Here is a 22,390-nt window from a genome sequence, read left to right on the forward strand (position 1 = left end):
ACAAACGAGCATGTAATTAACACCACACATATGCATGCACGAACACACATGCATTGAATGTATTCATACCATACATAGACACACATGCACATATGCACCCATATACACATGCATGCACACACATATTCATGCATTTGCACCACACACATGCATGTAATTCACACCACACATGTACACTCGTGAGTGCACACTCATGATTCACAACACACACACACACACACACACACACACACACACACACACACACACGCAGACTAGTTCCTGGCCAGCTATGGCTTGCCCTGCCTGCTTGCCCTGCCTGCTTGCTTTCTTGCTGGCTCTCATTTGACCCCTCCAGCCTAAGGTGTTGTCTTAGGTTTTGCCTTCTTTCACAGATGCAGATCAAACACAATCGCATAGCTATTTTTTACGAAATAAACACACAGCACTCTTCATTATTTTCGATAACACCAGGGGAAAAGATCAAGAAAAGAAAAGAAATGGGTTGGGGAGAACCCACCGTATTCTTTTACTTCCTCCTCAGTGTATTTAAGAGCCAGTCGTTCTTAGGGAACATACACTCGAATTTCATACACTGTTCAATTACAACAGAGTATATCATGTTAGTGGAAGATGAGCTGAGGATAGCCCTTCTATCTCAGAGTAAAATGGAGGAAATGATCCTTGGAATTCTCCCACAGGTGGAAGACAGAAACTGGGACTAGCCTGGAGAAGAAAAACCTTGCGTCGGGTGCATGGAGAAAGCTCCATGCCTTGATTCCTACCACAGTGGATAGGCTAGCCCTGCACCCCCATCATGGACGGCGTGTAAAGAGAATTCCAATCCTGTTAGAGGGATTCACGATGACAGGAAAGCTCACTCCTCAAAGGACAGAGCACACATGGGTGATAAGCCGTCTATAAGGGGAAGTGGCTTTTGTCTGGTTCACATAGGTTAGCAATATCGAGTATACCTAAGCCCCCTATTTACCTACATTATACATTACTTACATTATAATTATGTCTCAACCACAGTATAGCTGTGGACACCATTTCTGAAGCCACTGGTGGTTTGTTTATATGGCATTTGGGGAAATAGGGGAGTTGTTTGTGGTGAGTGTGTGATGCGTGACTTGGAAAGAAACTTTCTAACTGAGACCGTCACTCTGGGGCAGCCTTGAGTGTTTCAGAGCACGCATGTAGGAACCAGTCCTGCCTTGCTGTGAGAACCCTCCAGAGATAAGCTTCAGAGGCCCTGGATTTCAGAGGCCATGATCAAAGTCACCCTGTAGTATACCCCAGGAGTCTAGATGTTTCCACAAAGGACCTGTTTCAATACAACACGTGGGTGCTTGGTCCCAAACCACAAACTTCCACTCGAAGATCTTGTCCGGGTAACCTGTTGGTGTGGGCCTTGGTCGGTAATCTCTAATGGGTGGGGGGGTGCTAACATTTTCCATATAGAGAACCCAGTTACTAATACTTTATTTGACAGTTTTTTATATTAAAACATATCCCCAAAGTCTTCCATTTATTAACAATAGAATGGAGGGAACATGTTTTTCCAAAACTGAGCCACCAGACTTTGGCATCGGTGAAGATAGAGAAGTTGCATCTTTGGGTGCTAACTTTCGGCAGTGGCTTAAAACAGAGTGGTTGAAACAGAACTGCTCTCGGGGACCACCCAACCTGTTTGCTTTCCTTGGAGTGAAACTGTCAACTTGTTCCCAGGACCCCAGGCTGTGCCTGTTCTGCACAAATAAATCTCCATTCAAAAGTAAGTTAGATGAGGTGACATCCTGCCTTCCCCTGGAATAGTGGTCCCCAAAATAACAAGTAAGACTGTCTTCAGAGGCTGGGGGTAGAAGGGAATTGCTAGAGTGACTGTTAGCATTCCATGCGTGTGGTCCAGCACACACCTGTGGTTCCAGCACACACCTGTGATTCCAGCACACACCTGTGATTCCAGCACACACCTGTGGTTCCACCATACATCTGAGGGTCCACCACACACCTGTGGTTCCAGCACATACCTGTGATTCCAGCACACACCTGTGATTCCAGCACACACCTGTGGTTCCACCATACATCTGAGGGTCCACCATACACCTGTGGTTCCAGCACATACCTGTGATTCCACCATACACCTGTGATTCCAGCACACACCTGTGGTTCCACCATACACCTGTGATTCCAGCACACACCTGTGATTCCAACACACACCTGTGGTTCCACCATACACCTGTGATTCCAGCACACACCTGTGATTCCAGCACACACCTGTGGTTCCAACACACACCTGTGGTTCCACCATACACCTGTGATTCCAGCACACACCTGTGATTCCAACACACACCTGTGATTCCAGCACACACCTGTGGTTCCACCATACACCTGTGATTCCAGCACACACCTGTGATTCCAACACACACCTGTGGTTCCACCATACACCTGTGATTCCAGCACACACCTGTGATTCCAGCACACACCTGTGATTCCAGCATACACCTGTGGTTCCAACACACACCTGTGGTTCCACCATACACCTGTGATTCCAGCACACACCTGTGATTCCAACACACACCTGTGATTCCAGCACACACCTGTGGTTCCACCATACACCTGTGATTCCAGCACACACCTGTGATTCCAACACACACCTGTGGTTCCACCATACACCTGTGGTTCCACCATACACCTGTGATTCCAGCACACACCTGTGATTCCAGCACACACCTGTGATTCCAACACACACCTGTGGTTCCACCATACACCTGTGATTCCAGCACACACCTGTGATTCCAACACACACCTGTGGTTCCACCATACACCTGTGGTTCCACCATACACCTGTGATTCCAGCACACACCTGTGATTCCAGCACACACCTGTGATTCCAACACACACCTGTGGTTCCACCATACACCTGTGATTCCAGCACACACCTGTGGTTCCACCATACACCTGTGATTCCAGCACACACCTGTGGTTCCACCATACACCTGTGGTTCCACCATACACCTGTGATTCCAGCACACACCTGTGATTCCAGCACACACCTGTGATTCCAACACACACCTGTGGTTCCACCATACACCTGTGATTCCAGCACACACCTGTGGTTCCACCATACACCTGTGATTCCAGCACACACCTGTGGTTCCACCATACACCTGTGGTTCCACCATACACCTGTGATTCCAGCACACACCTGTGATTCCAGCACACACCTGTGGTTCCACCATACACCTGTGGTTCCACCATACACCTGTGATTCCAGCACACACCTGTGATTCCAACACACACCTGTGATTCCAACACACACCTGTGGTTCCACCATACACCTGTGATTCCAGCACACACCTGTGATTCCAGCACACACCTGTGGTTCCACCATACACCTGTGGTTCCACCATACACCTGTGATTCCAGCACACACCTGTGATTCCAGCACACACCTGTGGTTCCACCATATACCTGAGGGTCCACCACACACCTGTGGTTCCAGCACACCCTTGTTTTAGCAATACTGGACTAGAGGCAGGACTATCAGAACTTCAAAGTCATACTTAACTACACAGCAAGTCTGAGGCCAGTCTCAGGCTAAATGAGACCATGTCTCAAATATAATTTTAAGATAACCCTTCGACATGTCTTTCCATGTGCTGCGATCAGAATGCTCTGTGGGCTTTGCCTCTCTGGCAACATCAGAAATGGACACCATCTTTGGTGACAGTAATGGCTGTCATATAAAAGGGCTGTGTGGCTCTAGAGCAAAAAAGAGAAGAAAATGAACAGTGGCGGGTGTGAGCAGGGCAGAGTAAGAACAACACGGGGAGGAGAGGGGCTTAGAAACCCCTCATCATCAGAGCACATTTTAGCATGTGCAAGACCGTGGGTTCAGTCCCCATCACAGAACAAGAAGTCAATAAATATCAGGATGGTAGAAAAGAAGCAAGTCTCCATTACACTTTAAAGGACGTAGTTAGTTTTGTTTCAGAAAATGGGGAAATGCCATGGCTGTGGAGCCCTGTGACCAGGCAAACAGTCTTCTCTGGTTGCTAGTCCCTGTGACTATGCAAAAGGTTGTCTCTAGTCGCTGGTCCCTGTGACCATGGCAATGGTCTTCTAACATATTTGCCACCTTTAGACATTTTCCTCTGGTGGAATTTTGGTTTGCTGTCCACATTTTCCTGTGTGATTCTGGCCCCAGCCTGGAGAACTGTTCTTTTTATCTCTATATGACAAGAAGTGAAGACAGTATGGAGCAGTACTATATGAAGCAGTACTCTATTTTTCCAAGATATTTCACATATTACAGAAGGCTGCTGTGTCTTTTGCAGTCTTGGGCTCTCTACTCTTGCCCATATTGTGTGTTGTCCCTAATTCAGCTGATGGTCGTCTGCGAATGGGGTACTGTCTTCAGTTATTTCCTCTGTATTTGTCCATTCGACCAGATACTGGTGACTCCTGTGTGCCCACCCCTCTTCTAGACACCAGGGACATTAAGGATGGATTAGAGACCCCTCCTGGGGAATTTGCTGAGGACTCACTTAATATACCTGCCTGGAAATATCCACTACGACTTGAAGTTTGTGATACCAAGAACCTCTGAGGTCCTTTCATAGCTCAGCAAGACCACACACATATTTTATCAGGTATATTTTATCTACCTCTCCAAAGCCAACAATATAAAGACAGCATCTGATAGCTAGTCACGGGGGAAATTTAAGGGAAACATTCCTTGTTCTTTTTCTTTCCCCCCCTTCGGAGCTGGGGACTGAACCCAGGGCCTTGCGCTTGCTAGGCAAGCGCTCTACCACTGAGCTAAATCCCCAACCCCATCCCTTGCTCTTCTTAAGTTGTTTTGGGGGTTTGGGTGCACGGATGCATCCACCGAGACGTCTTCCACAACGACTGATCGTTCTTAATGAACGGAGAATTTGAGCTGCCATTTCTGAAGATACACTTTTGAATCCTGGCAATGAGTGTTTTCTGTAGGGAGTGTAAACTTTTCCAGAAACCATGTAAACTCACCCTTTTGAGAGTATACATTCGGCTCCTAAAGATCACCCACAAGTAGCAAACTCCGAGGCACAGGTGGTTGTCTCCGAAACAGTAAAGCAATCCCATGATTCTTTGCGCCCTCCTGCAGGAAGACTGACGGTTGAGTTCCTGGCGCTGATGAGTTCAAATTCAGTGATTCCGTTTCTGCACAAACTGTTTTCGATTTCAACCCAAGGGCATTTCACATCCTGGTCAGATCTCTTCTAAGTGATGAATGGCTCACCCTAAATCCATCATCATTAAGTAGGAGACAGGACAACATGAATATTTCATAGCTAGTGATTGAGTCCGGGGCAGGATGATCGTGTTTTCTTTTTAGTCATCGGGCGTCTTCTGGTCTAGTGGCCTAGTCCTGGGAGTGAGCACTAAATGTCTGGAAGTTGCAGGATTAACTCTCCAGTACACATTCTCTCCCAGTCCCGCCAACGGCCCTTCCACTGTCTGCCCTGATTTGCTACAACTATTGCTCAGCTCCGGAAGCAACAGCCTAGACTTGGCTGGGTCTCTCCCCTGAGGAAGTGACTCTTAGCATATGCACACCAACAGTCTGCTGCTGAATCTAGTCCAGGCGTGGATTTGAGCCACACAAGACCATTTTCTGTAGCATGGATCAGTCACAGGATTTTCTGCTACCTGGCCCCGAAAGGCTTGGTATTTCTTAGAGGAGCCTAGCCCAGAGCACCTCATCATAATCTCTCTCGCCACACATCCCCACACCCCATACAAGAATTAGAGAGTGGTTGCCCAGTGCATGATGGGAAGACCTATTCGATGCTCTTGTGAGTCATTCATGATGTCTTCAAAAAATATCAGACCACTCAGAGACTCTGCTCACACGCGGAATATATAGCATAGGGTACCTACACACTGAAGAGATCCACCAGACTTAAACACAGCAATTTAAGGGTCATAGTTTAATTAATCCATATGATTTTCTTTCCTTGTGAATAAGTAGATTCTATCGCAGCCATCCAACTCTTTTTGTACCACACATATTGCCATAACCAGAGGGGCCAGAACTGATTGGTGAAGGCACTCTTGATCGGAGGTCAAGTGTGTCTGTGTTTTCTAACTTGAAGTGTAGACTTTGTGGGTATCAGCTGTCTTCATTTCTGTATGTTCTATTTTCAGTGGGAGAGGAATTTGAAAACAATATTTTCAGTTCAAAGTTTTGAGTAACCATACATTGGCAGACCATAGTAGTACTTAAGAATTCTCCAGTCATGGTTCTCTCGTAGTAGATACAACTCACTTAAGGGAATCACCCACCAGGAAGATATATACACATGGTTATCCTTTGATTGTTCGATTTAGTGCCTGTTGTGGCTTGCAGGGTTTTCTCAGAAACAATAGCAATCTGGTGGGGTGGGGTGACTGTAACTGACCTTTCTTGCAAGGTAGGGTGACTGACTGAAGTCCCTTGCATTCATTGGGATTCAGCCTCAGACTGGGACAGGATGTAGGTGGTCACTCAGGGCCAGAACTTGCTCCTCCAGAGCCTGGGAAAGGTCTCCTAACACTGTTTCCCACACATGCACCAGACTGGTTCTTTCCAGCTGGTCCTATAGCATCCCTTTCTCTGACTCATAGGTTCGAGGGCATCCTGCTCAGCTAGTATGCCTCAGTTTCCCCTAGTCCCTGGCATGGGTCCAAGAAGGGCCACCAATTGCATTCCCTGAAGAGAACTCTCATGACAGGAGCCAATTGAGTAAATGTGTATCCGACCAACGAAAGCCAGCTAATGCTGCACGGACTTCCATGTCTGCAGAATGCAATTACAACACGCACGAGGCTCCAGTGGGACAGACCCACTCAGAGCCTGAGTCAAGAGGGTGGATACCAAGTCAAGCCCAAACTAGAGGCTTGATACGTTAACTCTCCATTTAACTTACGTGTAGACTTTCGTAGACCTAATAAAGTTTCCAGTTGCCTCCTCCAAGGATGTGTGGGCTACGGTACCTTGGGTAAGGAACGCTAGGGAACCACTTCAGCTTGGACTAAAACAGAAAAGACAGCACCGGTATTCGGGCTGCTGTGCTTATTTTGATGTGCTGTTCTCAAAGTTGGTTTTCATTAGTATGTTTGCTCTGTGTGTGTGTGTGTGTGTGTGTGTGTGTGTGTGTGTGTGCATGCTTGCAAATAAATACTCATAGAGGCTGATGCCAGAGCATCGGGTCTCCTGGAGCTGGTTGTAGGCCACTGGCCATGGGTGCTGAGAACCAAACTGAGCCCTCTGAAGGAGTCATAAGCACTGTCGACCTCTGAGCCGTCTCTTCAGCCCCGATATTTTAATTAAGCATTTGTTAAAGTGTACATCAGATTTGTAGTGTATTGCCACCTCACCTATATCAACTGTAAGCCTAGTATTTTAATAATATGATTTTTGTCAGTATTTAATGTTCAGAAGCCTTCTGAAGCGTCCAGTTCATCTGGGTATAAAAAAAACTGTCATAAAGAATGGTAGAAGTAGGGGTGGGGGACTTAGCCTAGTGGTAGAGAGCTTGCCTAGCAAACACAATGCCCCGAGGTCGGTCCTCAGCTCTGGAAGAAAAAAGAAAGAATGGGAGAGGCAAAGTGATGAAGAGGTGTGCCAGGAAATACAGATATGGATGTGGTACAGGGACACTTCACCCTAGAATGTACTTCATTCAGACAGTCCCAGTGAGTTAGTGTTCTCAGAGAGAAAAGAAGAAGCAATAAATGAGACTTCCATGGAAACCATTGCCACCCACAAATGGAGCTTCTAAGGAGAAAAACTGAATGTCTCACTCAGCCCTGAGGTCAAATCCCAGAAGTCCTTGAAGCCCACAGCTGCTCTGAGTATGTCCCAGCCTTTTCATCCTACACACGCATGGCGTGCCATAGACAGACAACGGTACGGCCCTGAGAAACAGTTTTCTGGTCTAGACTCGTCCAGCAACACCAGAGCCCACTCTTCCCTGTCTGTCTCCAGGCACTGACTGGCTTCATGCACTCCATTCACTGGCAGGGGGAAGGCAGGCTGCAGGAGCTCCAGCTTAGCTATTCCCCAGTGGTCTCTCTGTCACGAACACGTTAAAAGCACCCTTGTAAGTTTCCGTAATGCAAACCCCCTTTTTCATTGCTAGGTTTTCTGAAGGGTGCCCATCAGGTGTTTGTAATTTTGTTCTGTCCGGCTTTTTGACTTCATCCAATAAGCAGAACTGTGTACATTCCAAAAAAAAATACATCATTATTTTGTCTAAGGAGCTAGTGGGTCCCCTGTACCCTTCAGGGTCTGTTGCTAAACTAAGAGAAAATAGGGGAAAAACTAGAACGTGATTAGCGGAAGACATCACTGGGAAGCAGATCTGTTGTACAGATATAGCATGGAGGCTGGGGACTGAAATACAGGAAAGCCTTATTTAATAGTCAGCTACCTAAATCTAAAATCAAAGTATAAACTGACTATTCGGAGATTCTAAGTATTACCTAACTGCCATGACGTCATTCAAAGACAGTATGATAAATGCATTCTAATCCCATGACAGTATCTACATATAAAAGTTCTATGTTGCCCTTATTCACAGATCAGTCACCCACAGTTCGGTGGGTACCTGAAGCTGCTGCTCTTCTGTAGGACCAACGTTTGGTTCCCAGCACCCGAGTTGAGCAGCTCAGAACTCCCAACACTGTCTTCTGGGCGCCCGCCCCAGTGTAGCATCCTCACTCCCAGACACTCGTGCAGCCATAGAAGTAAAGATGAGTGATTAAACCTTAGGTGAATAGCCTCAGGATCTCGAAGTTCCAAACCTTCATTTCACATAGATTTCCATAAGTCACCTCCATTTTTAGCCCATTCCATAGACCGCCTCTGTACGCCCAATGAAGTAAAGGACGGACATGTTTATCACTCGAGTATACTAAAGTATTACATATGAACTATATCAGGCATAAACTCTGATATAATAGGATAATAAATTACATCTCTAGAAATAACCCTTTTATTGGGAACTGAAACCCGATGTGCACCAGTGTTAGCTAATATTTACCACAGGGGGTTCGTTCCATCAGTTATTTCTTATTTCTTCTTGGCTACCTAACAAATGAACTTGTGTTCATTAGTGTGCTGCAAAGAGCAAATACTTTTGATAAAACTTTATACCCAAGCGTGATACTTATTGGTCTAGACTGCATAGGCCCAAACCCCTCAACCCAAGAGCATTGGATTAGATAGGGACACCCTTGGGCTGGGGGGGTTAGCTCAGTGGCAGAGTGCTGGCCTAGCATGTGCAAGGCCCTGGAGTCACAGTCCAGTGATGCAGAGCAGAGCAGGGACCTTGGATGTTAACCCCAGAAGCCACAGCTTGGAGCTAGTAGTAGCTTGGCTTGAACTTTGTCTGAGCTTTTGTGTTTATTACAAATATTTTTAACTGCTTAATTAGATGCTTATCCCTTCTCAGTGTGACGTTTAAGCATATCCTGCACTTGAACCTGGTTGCTGTTCAGGCACAAGGCTATGTTTGATAAGACTGCATTTTTTGAGTTGTAACTGAACAGTTAAACTATCTGCTTGATTAATGTGTACAGTTAAGTTCAAAAACAACTTTCCAAGATGAATTCTTTGACTCGACTTTCTGGTCAGTAGATCTAATGTCAGTTTGATTAGTGATATGAGCATAGACCAAAGAAATACAAAGCAAAATCACTTAAAGAGATTGAGGGCGGGACAGACTGCCTGCCCACATACATGCTGCCGTGGTCTCACAGAGCACTGTGTGTGTGAGTCACTACTCCTTGCCACGGGCACACAGAAGAAACGGCCTAGTGCAGACATCCTCAGCATGAAGGGTACAGGCTTTACAAAGTTAATGATCGTGTCAGAACTGTGAGATGTTGGAGATCGTTCTGCTTTCAAATATCTGTCTGCAAAAGAATAAGACTTGAGCTTCTTCTTTTCCCTGCAGGAAGTCTAAATTGCGCTTGTCTTTTTCTTTAACAGATAATTCTGAAATAATCAACAGAAATGGAATGGAATGCCAAGAATCTGCATTGAGAATAACTAAACATTGTTACTGTACATACTATCCCCTTTGCTCCTCAATAGAATTGCCACAAACTGCATGCTAAATTTAGTTCTTCCGGACAGACCGCAACCCTAAGGCTAGTTCTGCTATGTCATATACGAGTATTAAATATGGTATGCTTAGTATATTCCAGCCTAAGATAGTTAACTACCTGAGACCAGCTGCGATGTTCAAAGACATACAGGATGAGGTTTTCTTTTACAGGGTTCTGAGCGTAGTTTCTGTCCCAGGAATATTGTCTTATCTCCATAACTATAGCCGATGCAGAAAGCCCACCCAGTATACACATTTCGACTCAGAATACTTCAAATTTAGCAATAAGCAGTTAGCTTTAGTTTAAGTACCTATTCCAAGGGCAGGTTCGATTCTAATTCCAATCACCACCATTTCATTTCCTGACTGGATCATAAGGGTATGATTTCACTTCCTGAGGAGACGGACACTCGAAGCAGGAGACGGGAAGTGAAGTAAAACACGCACCTGCCTCGCAGGTCTAAAATCTGAGTGGCAGTTCAAGCACAGTTGCCGGGGACACATCAAGAGTGTGGGGTTCGCTTTGCCAGGAGATGCCACACTGAATCATGGGATTCTAGAATAACATTGCATAGATCGAAAAAAAAAAAAAAAAAAACAAAACTTTGCACGGTATGACCTTCATACCCAACCCGACAAAGTCTTGGAGGTATTATTTCACAAGTATATTTTTAAAGTTGTTTTATAAGAGAGACTTTGTAGAAGTGCCTAGATTTTGCCAGACTTCATCCAGCTTGACAAGAATGAAAGGCTCATGCCGACAGTCGAATCTAAGGGATTGGTCTTTCAAACTCACCCTCCGGTTGCCTGTTACTGAGTAACTCCTCTAAACTAAAACCTAGTCAAACAGGGAAGCTGTAGGTGAGGAGGTCTGTATAATATTCCAGTTTAAGTACGTCTGAGTTTAGTCACTACAGATGCAAACTGTGACTTTAATCTAAATTACTATGTAAACAAACAAACAAAAAAAAGAAGTAGATAGTTTCACTTTTTAAAAAATCCATTACTGTTTTTGCATTTTAAAAGTTGGATTAAAGGGTTGTAACTAACTACAGCATGGAAAAAAATAGTTCTTTTAATTCTTTCACCTTAAAGCATATTTTATGTCTCAAAAGTATAAAAAACTTTAATACAAGTACATACATATTATATATACGCATACATATATATACTATATATGGATGAAACATATTTTAATGTTGTTTACTTTTTTTAAATACTTGGTTGATCTTCAAGGTAATAGCGATACAATTAAATTTTGTTCAGAAGGTTTGTTTTAAAGTTTATTTTAAGCACTATCGTACCAAATATTTCATATTTCACATTTTATATGTTGCACATAGCCTACACAGTACCTAGTTTTTAAATTATTGTTTAAGAAATGAAACAACTGTTATAAATGGATATTATGTGTAATTGTTTAAAACATCCATTTTCTTTGTGAACATTTTAGTGATTGAAGTATTTTGACTTTTGAGATTGAATGTAAAATATTTTAAATTTTTGGTATCATTGCCTGTTCTGAAAACTAAAGGCATCCAACCATATCATTTTTGTTTTGATTGAGAAAAAAACTGCATTTAATTCATGTTGGTCAAAGTCTAATTACTATCTATTTATCTTACATCATAGATCTGATAACTGTATCAAAGAGAAATCCCATTCTGAGTGTAATCTTGAGTAGTGCTTGTATCGTGTTTGTTTTTAATTTGTGGAAAGGTATTGTATCTAACTTGTATCACTTCCATAGTTCTCATCTTCATGTATTATTGATACTTGTAACTCTCTCAGCTATAACAATGTAGTTACGCTACAACTTGCCTAAAACACTCAGACTTATTTTTTTTCTTTACTTACTCATTTAAACGCATTAAAAAGATAGTAGACTAAAAAGGTAAATTATGGGAATCACCGAAATATTTTTGTAGACTAATTGTTGTAACTGTCTTCTTTTTCTTTCTTTTCATGATTTTTTATTTTAAAAATTACTAGCACATAGCTATTTTCAGCCCTTTAATAATTGAGCATCAAAACATCACCTCTATCCCCCAGCAAATATAGATGACTGTATTTTTACTATGATATCCATTTTCCAGAATTGTGATTATAATATGCAGAGTCAAATACGCCATTTCCAATAAGGAGGAAGCAAGGCAAATGCATAGATGTACAAATATATGTACAACAGATTTTGCTTTTTATTTATTTATAATGTAATTTTATAGAATAATTCTGGGATTTGAGAGGATCTAAAACTATTTTTCTGTATAAATATTATTTGCCAAAAGTTTGTTTATATTCAGAAGTCTGACTATGATGGATAAATCTTAAATGCTTTGTTTAATTACAAAAACAAAATCACCAATATCCAAGACAGGAAGATATCAGTTCAACAGCTTACTGAAGTTAGGAAACTAACTCCACTCGTATGGGAACTCCATTTCACTCTTGGTTTTCAGGATATAACAGCACTTCACAGAAATATTCTTTCAGCCATATGCCACTGGTCACATTTCTACTAAATCTTTCTGTAACACTTCTTAAAGAATTCCCTCATTCGTTATCTCACGGTGTAAGCAGGACTCTAATTTGTATCAATTCTATGTTTTGGTTGTAATATTCAGTTCACTCACCCAATGTACAACCAATGAAATAAAAGAAGCATTTAAAAGGATTGTGTTGCGGTCTTCCTTCTTGTTTATGTAGGTAATTAGTTGGACAGAAATGTTGTCATGGATACCACTCAGTGACACCAAAGAACAAGCATCAGTCTCTAATTGGGACAGAGAGAGGCACAGATAGATAGATAGACAGATAGATATGGATGGATAGATGGATGAATAATAGGTAGATAGACAGACAGACTGACTGACTGATTTGATTTAGCTTTGGGTTTGGTTTTTTTCTTTTACACTTTTGTTTGGGGGTGGCCCATGTCACTGTGTATATTTGGAGGCAGAAGGACAACTTGAGGGAGTTGATTCTGTCCTCGCATGTGAGCCCTAGAGATTGAACTCATGTCATCAGGTTTGGCAACAAACACATGTGTCCACTGAATCATCTTTCCAGCCCTGGGCTTTGGCTTTAAGTAGCAGGAATAATAATTTAGAGTGACCACTTGGTAAATGCTTCCAGTGTCCTTTAAAGTTAGCAACAGTGCATCCCACTGTTTGCTATGATTCTGACTCATCGTGGGAGACACGCATGTCAGTGAGCAAATGGGGGCCAAGCATCGAGAATGTGAGTTTCATGAATGAATTGAATGAATGAATGAGTGAGTGAGGGGAGGAGCCATTAGCCTGTTATGCAGATTTCTAGGAGGAGCTTAAGTGGTCAGTGTGATGTGTAGCTGCTGAAGGGGGGACAGAACAGTGAATTCATTGTATGCAAAAGTCCTGGCTGTATAGACTAAGAACAGAACAGGTTGGAAGGGAATTTGTAGCTCTTTCGTCCACATTCTACCTAGAGTGTGCTCTTAAGATGGCATCTCAAGGGCTGCAGAGTTAGCTCAGCAGTCAAGAGAATTGGCTGCTCTGAGGGGACTCCAGGACCTACATGGCGGTTCACAGCTCTGTAGATTCAGTTCCAGGGAATCTGACACCCTCTTCTGGCCACTACAGGTACTGCACGCCTATGGTATACAGAAAATCACCCATACACATAAATAATAAAACTAAGGTTAAAAAAACAAACATGCATGTCAAACCCAAAAGGATATGAAAGCAGCCTGCTTTATATCTCTTTAGCATAAAATCATTTAGGTATAAAGTACCAATTGCCTTATATAGTTCTCTGTCAAAAATACTATTTTAATTTTGGACTATATAATCCAAAAATGATACTTCAGACCCAGTAACACGTTCTCTGTCCTTTAATCAGAGAGGTTTTTTTTTTTTACAACACTATAGAATTAGGGGCAGCCATGCAAACTGAAGTAATGTTCAACATACTGATGTTTTTAAACTGTCAGAAATATTCAACTTGGCGACTCCCTAAGGAATAATCGCCCCACTTCAAGTATCCAAGTGTCTGAGAAATTGAGTAACTATTTCTGTTGAACTCCTCCCTCCCCATAAAAATAACTTGAGTATTGTGAATACACGAGAGTCACAAAGAATGAATCGATAATGGCTTCCCTCTGTTCCTCAGCAGAGGAGGCAAGGGAGGTGGGGCAGGAGGTCTGGGCTCCAAGGTCCATGTTAAACAGTCTGTGTAAATTTCCAACGAGTCTGCCCTACGTCGATGAACACAGTTGCCAATACTGGACAAGCGGGTGCAGCTGCTGCAGAGATTCCAAACTCAGAGCACGGCAAACACACACTGTTCTGTGAGTCTAGATTATAGAGCAACAGTGCTCTCCCAACAGTGCTCTCCCAACAGTGCTCTCCCAACAGCGCTCTCCCAACAGTGCTCTCCCAACAGTGCTGTCCCTCGTCTGCCTTCCAGGTAAGAAGATGCCTAGCTCTGCCCAGCACCTTCTCCTGTCACATCTTAACATGCCTGACCAGCCAGCACACCGCTTCAATATCTTCTTTTGCTTCAGTCCCTTTAAGAACTGACCACCTGCCAACTAGGGGTGTCTTCCCACGGCGTTCCGTGTGACTTTCACGTGTGCTGGTTGGCTTCATTTTAGTCAGGTCATATCCGGTACTCCTCACACTGAGGTGTTTTCATAAGACAGCGTAGATCAGTGACCGGTTTGGTTCACATACATTTTATACTGTTTGTAGCTTTACAAAGGATCCCTTATACTCGCCTGTAGAGGAAAAGTAAAACCTCGTAAAAACTAGGCAACCCTTTTATGAATTGGAACTTCAAGTTTTGGCTCATCTTAACTCCACAGCCTTGTTGGAATGAACTTAACTGTGAGCCATTCTCCAAGCTACACTTTCATATTCTAAGTACGAAATTTAGGTGGCTTTAAAGTGAAATGTTAATTTTAAAATTATTTTTCCTTCTAATAAATGGGTTTTCTTCCCTGTCATAATAACACGCTGTTAGAAATACATTGTTACTTTGTAGTTATAAACTGCAAAGTACTATTAGAGATTCCGGACAGAACTTAATTCTTTATTAGGACCAGAAGTGCTTCTCTCCAGGGTATGGCAGCTTTGTTTAGCTTTTGTCAAGTTCCATATGGTTCTGCTAAAACAGAATGAAAGCCATTGAATTTAGCCCAGCAATGATGTTTCATGAAGTCATAGAGTAGCCAGACTCATGTATAGTCCCTGAGAAGATGTAATTTGAAAGTCTGGGGAAAATAGCCAGAGAGAATAAATTTCTATACAAAGGTCGCAGAAGGTCACACATGGAAGGCTTTCCGCTAAAATCCAATTCTGTCCAGAGAGGCTGAAAAGTTGGACCTCTCTCTTGTTTGCCTTTGTGTCCTGACTTCACTGTGGGTCTTCCCAGGCCTTTGGCTTATGAAAGCAAAAAACACTCAGACTGGTTCTTGTCTGCACACTAAAACAATCGAAACGGGGTCAGTTCTTCCCTTCTGCTAGAAAATCTTTTGTTACTGAAGGGAAACTCTTAGAAGCACACAAGCCAAATGCTGCCCTTGCCAGGGCTTCCCCTTCGCTGGCCTCCACTGAACCCTCACACTGAGGAATGGAAACCCATGCATTAAAATATGAAACGCGTGGACTTAGGAAGGTAGAAAACATAGCCAAAGCTGCTTGACAGTTTGAAGGACACTAGCCGCAAGTTCCAGCTATGTCTGAAGAGACTGACCAGGGTGTGTACAGATGAACCAAAGGAAGCACGTAATAAACGCAGACCCAGGACTCTGACATATTTATACGGAGGATGGTTTAAACATTAATCATCTGCCACAGTAAGCTTTTTGAATCCCTAGAAAGGGATGATCGGTGTCTGCCTGTCACAATAGCTGAGTGGCTAAGGGCCGAATTTCTACCCAAGTTTCACTCTCAGGTCTCCGTTTGAACAACTTCTGAGCAACATCAGTTTTCTTTACCCATAATTTGAGCCTCACAATTCAGTATTTCACAGAGACATAACAGGACCTAAATACAAGGTCTGTGGAGCTGGCCTTGACAGGGAACAACTGCTTGCTGGCCAGTCACTCCCCCCCTGGGACAGTATTCAAATGAGTGTTTGGGTCCCACAGTGATTCCCTATCTCCTTTTCTAACCAAACATTTTTTGACAATGACGCCTCTTCTATTTCCTCAATGACAATTATCACCAGAAGCCAACGGGCAAATTATAGATTTATAATGACAATAACGAGCCTCACTCTATATGTGGGATCCTTCAATTACTTCAATTCAACAAATATTCAGTAAGCCCAGACTAAGACTGTCTTAGCAGCTCAAGAGACAGGGGCATAAGTCAAGTTCCAGCCTCTGCTATCCAGAAGCTATGGATAAAATCCTCTGGACAGTTCAGTCCCTAGTAGAGGCTTCTAGTCACTGGCATCCTTTGTAGCCACACTGCTCCAGCCTCTGCCTCTGGCGTCATATGAAGGTCTCCTCTGTAGATTCAGATTACCTTATTAGGACACCAATTGTATTGAATGAAGGACCATTCCAAGGGCCTCGTATTAACACATCTGCAAGGCTATTTTCAAGTATACACATAGTCATGGGAGTGAAGATTTCAAGATGCATTTTGGGAGAATACATTTTGACCATTAGCATGTACATGAGAGCTGTCTAAATGTAGAATATCTCCCAAAGACTCTCATGTTTGAACACTTAGTTTCCAGCCAGAAGTGTGCCTTGAGGTGAGGGCTGCATTGAGGACATGGCTCACAAGGCCTCGGTGTTTTCTAGCACAGCTCCTCTCCACCCTCTGAGAGCTTGTGCTTCCTGACTGTAGATGTGATGTGACCGGCCTTCTCCTGACTTGCCTTCTCTCACAGTGTCCACTTAAGCTGCAAGCAGAAATAAACCCTCACGCTGCCAGGTAGTAGGTCACACTATCAAGGAAAGTAAATAACACAGGAGCAGGAGAAGGGGGAAAAACTCCTAAAGACTCATGCTCCACCCCTAGGTTGACCATGACAAGAGCCCACAGACTCTGATGGCTGTCATTTATTCTCTAACAACTCTGAATGTGTCTGCAGAACTAGGCTCCCCTCTAGACTCTGGCTGGAGTCCTCCTTGGACTCTTGGAGTTTCTGATGGCCACACTAATTCTTGCCATCCTCAGCTCGCAGGGCCACCACTGCATTGTCTGCCACTGTTGTCTGCTGGCCTCCCTCCGTATGTGATCAGCTTCTCATCATCTTATGAAGACACCAGCCATGTCCATAGAGGCCCACCCTGATGACACCTCATCGACTTGATGACCTATGGAGAACTCTATTTCCCAATAAGGACATATTCCTAGGGGTCAGAAATTACACATGGCATTTTGGGAAACATATTTTGATAACAAGTAATAAAGAATCTTGAATATATATGGCTTCCCATATTCATCAAAGTATTACAGCTTTGTGAAAAGGCTAGTGTGTCCCTGGGCCTCATGTGTTTCAGCGTATCCCTGGGCCTAATGTGTTTCAGTGTGTCCCTGGGCCTCAGATGTGTGTTTCAGTGTGTCCATGGGCCTCATGTGTTTCAGTGTGTCCCTAGGCCTCATGTGTTTGTTTCAGTGTGTCCCTGGGCCTCATGTGTTTGTTTCAGTGTGTCCCTGGGCCTCATGTGTTTGTTTCAGTGTGTCCCTGGGCCTCATGTGTTTGTTTCAGTGTGTCCCTGGGCCCCATGTGTTTGCTTCAGTGTATCCCTGGGCTTCATGTGTTCCAGAATAACTGTGAATGTAATCCAACACATGTGGAGATGGTGACATGTCACAATGCCAAAGGATTGCACTCCACTGCTAACACTTTCTGTAGCTTTTGTCTACAAGGAAACAGCACACATTAAATATGAAGACCAACGGCACAATCCTGGAAAGGCCTTCTGGGTATGCCTTTGTGTATTTTTCCTTTGTCTATATGACAAAGTGATTACACTACATGATCTAGAACTCCCCTCTGCAGGCAAATTCTGATCATTTAGCATCAAGCACATTCTTGAAAAATTTCAACAGTCATTTTACCTGCCAGTTTTTTTGCAAATATATTTCATTCTCTATAAATTTTCTTTGACTAGACCTAGTTTATTTAGTTCATGTCATGTGGAAGGCCTTTTTTTTTTCATTTAAATGCACATGATAAATTCCAGCAGTCATTTACAAGTTGTCTTGGACCTTGACTTAGTAAGTCAACTTGTCTTTATGTTTGCAATAAGAACAAATATTAACATTTTTCTGACTGTGTTCTGTGATAAATTCTTAACTCAGCGTGTCTCATTTAATCATCACATGGACTCTCTGTGAGCACCGTTATCAATAAATGAAAGATTGGGGATAATGCATTAAAAAACTTAGCCAAAAATCACAAAAGTCTACATCAATAGTTCTCAACCTTAGGTAGTGACCCCTTTGGGAATTGTATATCAGATACCCTGCATTCAGATATTTATATTATTATGACAGTAGAGAAATTATAGTTATGAAGTTGCAACAAAGTAATTTTATGGTTGGGGGTCACCACAACATGAGGAATTGTATTAAACTGTCACAATACTTGGAAAGTTGAGAACCACTGATCTACAATTAAGTGAGAATTCAAACCCACACAGCCTAGCTAATGATATCCAGTGAACATATCATACCTGGGAATGTGTCATCCCAGGCCTCACCCCAGCCAAATGAACTTTTGGAGATCCCCCCACATCTTTAAAGGATGAAAGCAAGTGGGAGGTCCTGAAGGTAAAGCTGTTTACTTTGCCTAACTAGGTCTAAGTGAGATGTGAAGCTATTCCCAAACTAACAAGGTAATTCTGCCTAACTAGATCTAAACTAGAGGCTACTCACAATCTAACAAGGTAAGTGTGCCATCACTATTTTAAACAAACCAGCAAATGATAACAGCAAGCTTTCGTTGTCTCCTGGTTTCCTGGGACTCACTTCCTTCATAAGCAGCCTCGCTCAGCATCCACATCCTGTTCTTTGTGCCTGTTTTAGTCACTGTTCTATTACAGCAAAGGAACACCCTTACCAAGGGACTCTTAGAAAAGAAAGCCTTTGGGGACTGGCTTACAGTCTCAGAAGGTTAGTCCCTTAACCTCCTGGTGAGAAGCATGGCAGACATGGTGCTAGAGCCGTGGCTGAGAGCTTTGCATCCTGATCTGAAAGTAGAAGGTAGACAGAAACAATGAACCTGTGTGGGCTTAGGAATCTCATAGCACATTTCCAATGACACACCTCCTAAGCCTTCCCAAACAACTACCAATGACACACCTACTTCAACAAGCCACACCTCCTAAGCCTTCCCAAACAGCTACCAACTGGAGACTAAGCATGCAAATAGCTAAGCCTATAGGAGCCATTCTTGTTCAAACCACCAAAGCCCCCATCCCAAACAAACTACTACTGTCCTCTGGCATCTATTTTTAAAACACATGTAGTCCTTTCTACATCTTTGTTCTTGTCTTTTCCTCATCATGCTGAGTCAGTTTCTTCTGGAGACAATGTCACCTTACCCTGGCTTTAGGTGGCTACTTCCTCTCATCTCTGCACATTGCCCTCATAGTACCAACCACAGTATATGACTTTTCCCCCATTCTGATGCAGATGCATGACTTATCTCTCACACTGGCTGGGACATCGTGATGGAATTTACCACCATGTCTTCCTTGCTTAAAATGGTACTCAGCTCTGAGTCTGATGGAATGAGCCTGTAGTCCTAGAATTCAGTAGGCTTGGTTGGGTGAATCCCCATGTGTTCCGGACCATTCTGAGCTACAGTATAAGATTCTGTTAAGAGAAGGAAGGAATGGAGGGAGGGGCTGAGAAAGGAGGCGCCATTGAGGGAGTGAGGGAGGTGAGGGGGGAGGGGGGGGGTCTGGAACATAGTGGCATTCAATAAATATCTGATCAGAGTCATTGGTGGTATTGGAAGAGACAGAAAATTCTAAAATAGGAACTGCAATTACCTTTGCCTACAACCAATCACATTCCTGTCTAAGGAGCTAACTACTAGAAAACTAATCATTTAATAATATTTTTGAGCCTTTAATTTATGTGTTCCAAATGACACCAGAAAAAAAAACACACACACACACACACACACACACACAATTTACTTCCTTATTACACTATAAACAGTCTGAAGCTTTCATCATCTAGTTACAATCCATTTAGGGAAGAAAATACAGATGCAAACAAAACGGAAGCTGTATCTTGTAGGTGTTTCCTGATGCTTTCCCAACTGCTGCACGGGCATCACATCCCACAAGTAGTGAGAGCTGGAAATGTCACAGGCGGTTCCAGAGGATGCTGTGCTAGAGAAGGAGCTGCAGGAGCAGTAAATAGAGTCTGGCAAGGTGGGAACGCCTATTACACTAGACATTACAGGAATAAAAATGTAGGCACGGGTGGGTGGAATGGTTGAGGGAGAGCCAATATAAAGCACTTGCTACATAAGCCAGAGGACTTGAGTCCAATCCCCCGGAAACCATAAAAAAAGAAAAATAGAATCAATTCCACAATGATGTCTTCTGATACACACATGCACTGTGATACTAGAGCAACACACACACACACACACACACACACACACACGGGGGGGATGGGAAGGAGAGAGACAGAGAGACAGAGAGAGAGACAGAGAGAGACAGAGAGAGAGACAGAGAGAGAGACAGAGAGAATATTAGGGTGAATTGAGGGGGTTCTCCATGCTGAGGGAATCGGTGGTGGTTGGTGCCTGTAAGTCCATCACTTGGGAGGTAGAGGCAGGAGGACCAAGAGTTCAAGACCAGTCAGCCTGTAATACATGAGACTTTATCTCAGCAAGCTAAAACCAAATCTGCCACGTAGACAATATCATGGATATAGGGGTGGAGTGGGGTGAAGATTTCCTCCCTATGATCCGAGAGCACTACAGCAGTCAGCCTGTGTCTCTCAGCCTTCCTTCAGAATCATATAAACTAAAGAGAAATGTGCAGTCCAAAGTCTCCCCGCTCCTTCAGTATAGCCCTTGTCCAAGTGGATGAGAAATAAATATAAAACCTCAGCCTCGCCCCAACTGGAACAATCCTGCAGTTATCCCCAGTCCCCCGATGAGCAGAGGCCTGTTTGAATCTGTTTCACAGCCTCTATTCCAACAATGCTTCCTCCCTTCTCTTCCTCCTGGCTTGGTCCTAAGAGTGTCCCTTACTAAAGTCTGTGCATGATGGTCTTCTGCTCCCAGGGAGTCTGAGTAGTGATCAATCATTTTCAAACCTCATCACTCATACACTTGATATCATTATAAACTGAAAGGAAAGATATAATTAAATTTAAATTTCGATTTTTTTTTAAACAAAGAAAATTGACTGTAAAAATGTTGCCAACTATGGTGTTAGGTTCACTCCAGCACATAAGGGAGAATAGTGAAAAAGTTAAAGATTTTATCATTCATTCAAAATATGGCAAATGTCCACATACCTTAAGGGGAAAAACAACTTTTTTAAAGTCTAAGATTTTATTCACGGCGGTTTACATCTCTAATCCCCATAATCCCTTTAAAAGAAACCAGAAAAATAACCAACCAAATCATAAAAAGCCAAGTAACTGCATAAAATTCAAACAAAATATACTGTTTACATTTGTTAAATCTAAGGGAGAAGATGCTGGTTTTCTGAAACTCCAGAATGTCATTCGCGTAGCCCACCAAAGTAATTTTAAAGCTAACAGAGTAGTTTTCTCTATGTCGTCACATAGTATTATGTGTTCAAATTATTAAGTTCAAATTATGTGTTCATAGTATTAAGTTCAAATGGGTAGCGCTTGGGAATCAAGACGTTTGGCAATGCACAATGCAATATTGATGACAGCTTCCATTAAGACAGCAAAGAGTAATTAAAAACCATGCACACTTGGTCAACGTGTAGATTATCCCAAGTACTCTAAGAGGCATCGATAAGTTTTGAGTGCAAACCACATACTAGGTTGTTTTGCTCTGGGCAAAATCTGTACATAGATCAATCAGCATGCTTAAGGGATACCTGATGGCTGACTGAGGATACAAATAATCAACCTCTGATGTATTCTACCCACAGGAGCCACTGCAGGAGCCCAGGCCATTGGTGAGCGTGAGTGCCCTCTGTTGATGGATGGTTTAGACTGGCGTTCGCCAACCTCACTTCATGCAGCAGAAGGGGCTCCAAGCTTTGTCGTGGCAGGCATGCTAGCTGAACTCAAGGCCTGGCTGTCCTC

The 22,390-nt window shown here is 43.2% G+C and overlaps 1 protein-coding gene across 12 annotated transcripts in view; it reads left to right on the forward strand.

Moving 5' to 3' along the window:
- Window positions 1-12,798, forward strand: part of Mbnl2 (muscleblind-like splicing regulator 2) — a 160,024-nt gene extending 147,226 nt beyond the window's left edge. For all 12 annotated transcript variants that reach the window (NM_001415043.1, NM_001111064.2, NM_001415044.1 and 9 more), the window contains 1 exon segment: window positions 10,007-12,798. In NM_001415043.1, the coding sequence (NP_001401972.1) occupies window positions 10,007-10,021 (15 nt within the window). In that variant the 3' untranslated portion in view covers window positions 10,022-12,798.
- Window positions 12,799-22,390: the final 9,592 nt, after the last annotated feature.

This window comes from Rattus norvegicus, chromosome 15 (assembly GCF_021556685.1).
Source record: "Rattus norvegicus strain SHRSP/BbbUtx chromosome 15, alternate assembly SHRSP_T2T, whole genome shotgun sequence".
Taxonomy (NCBI): Eukaryota; Metazoa; Chordata; class Mammalia; order Rodentia; family Muridae; genus Rattus; species Rattus norvegicus.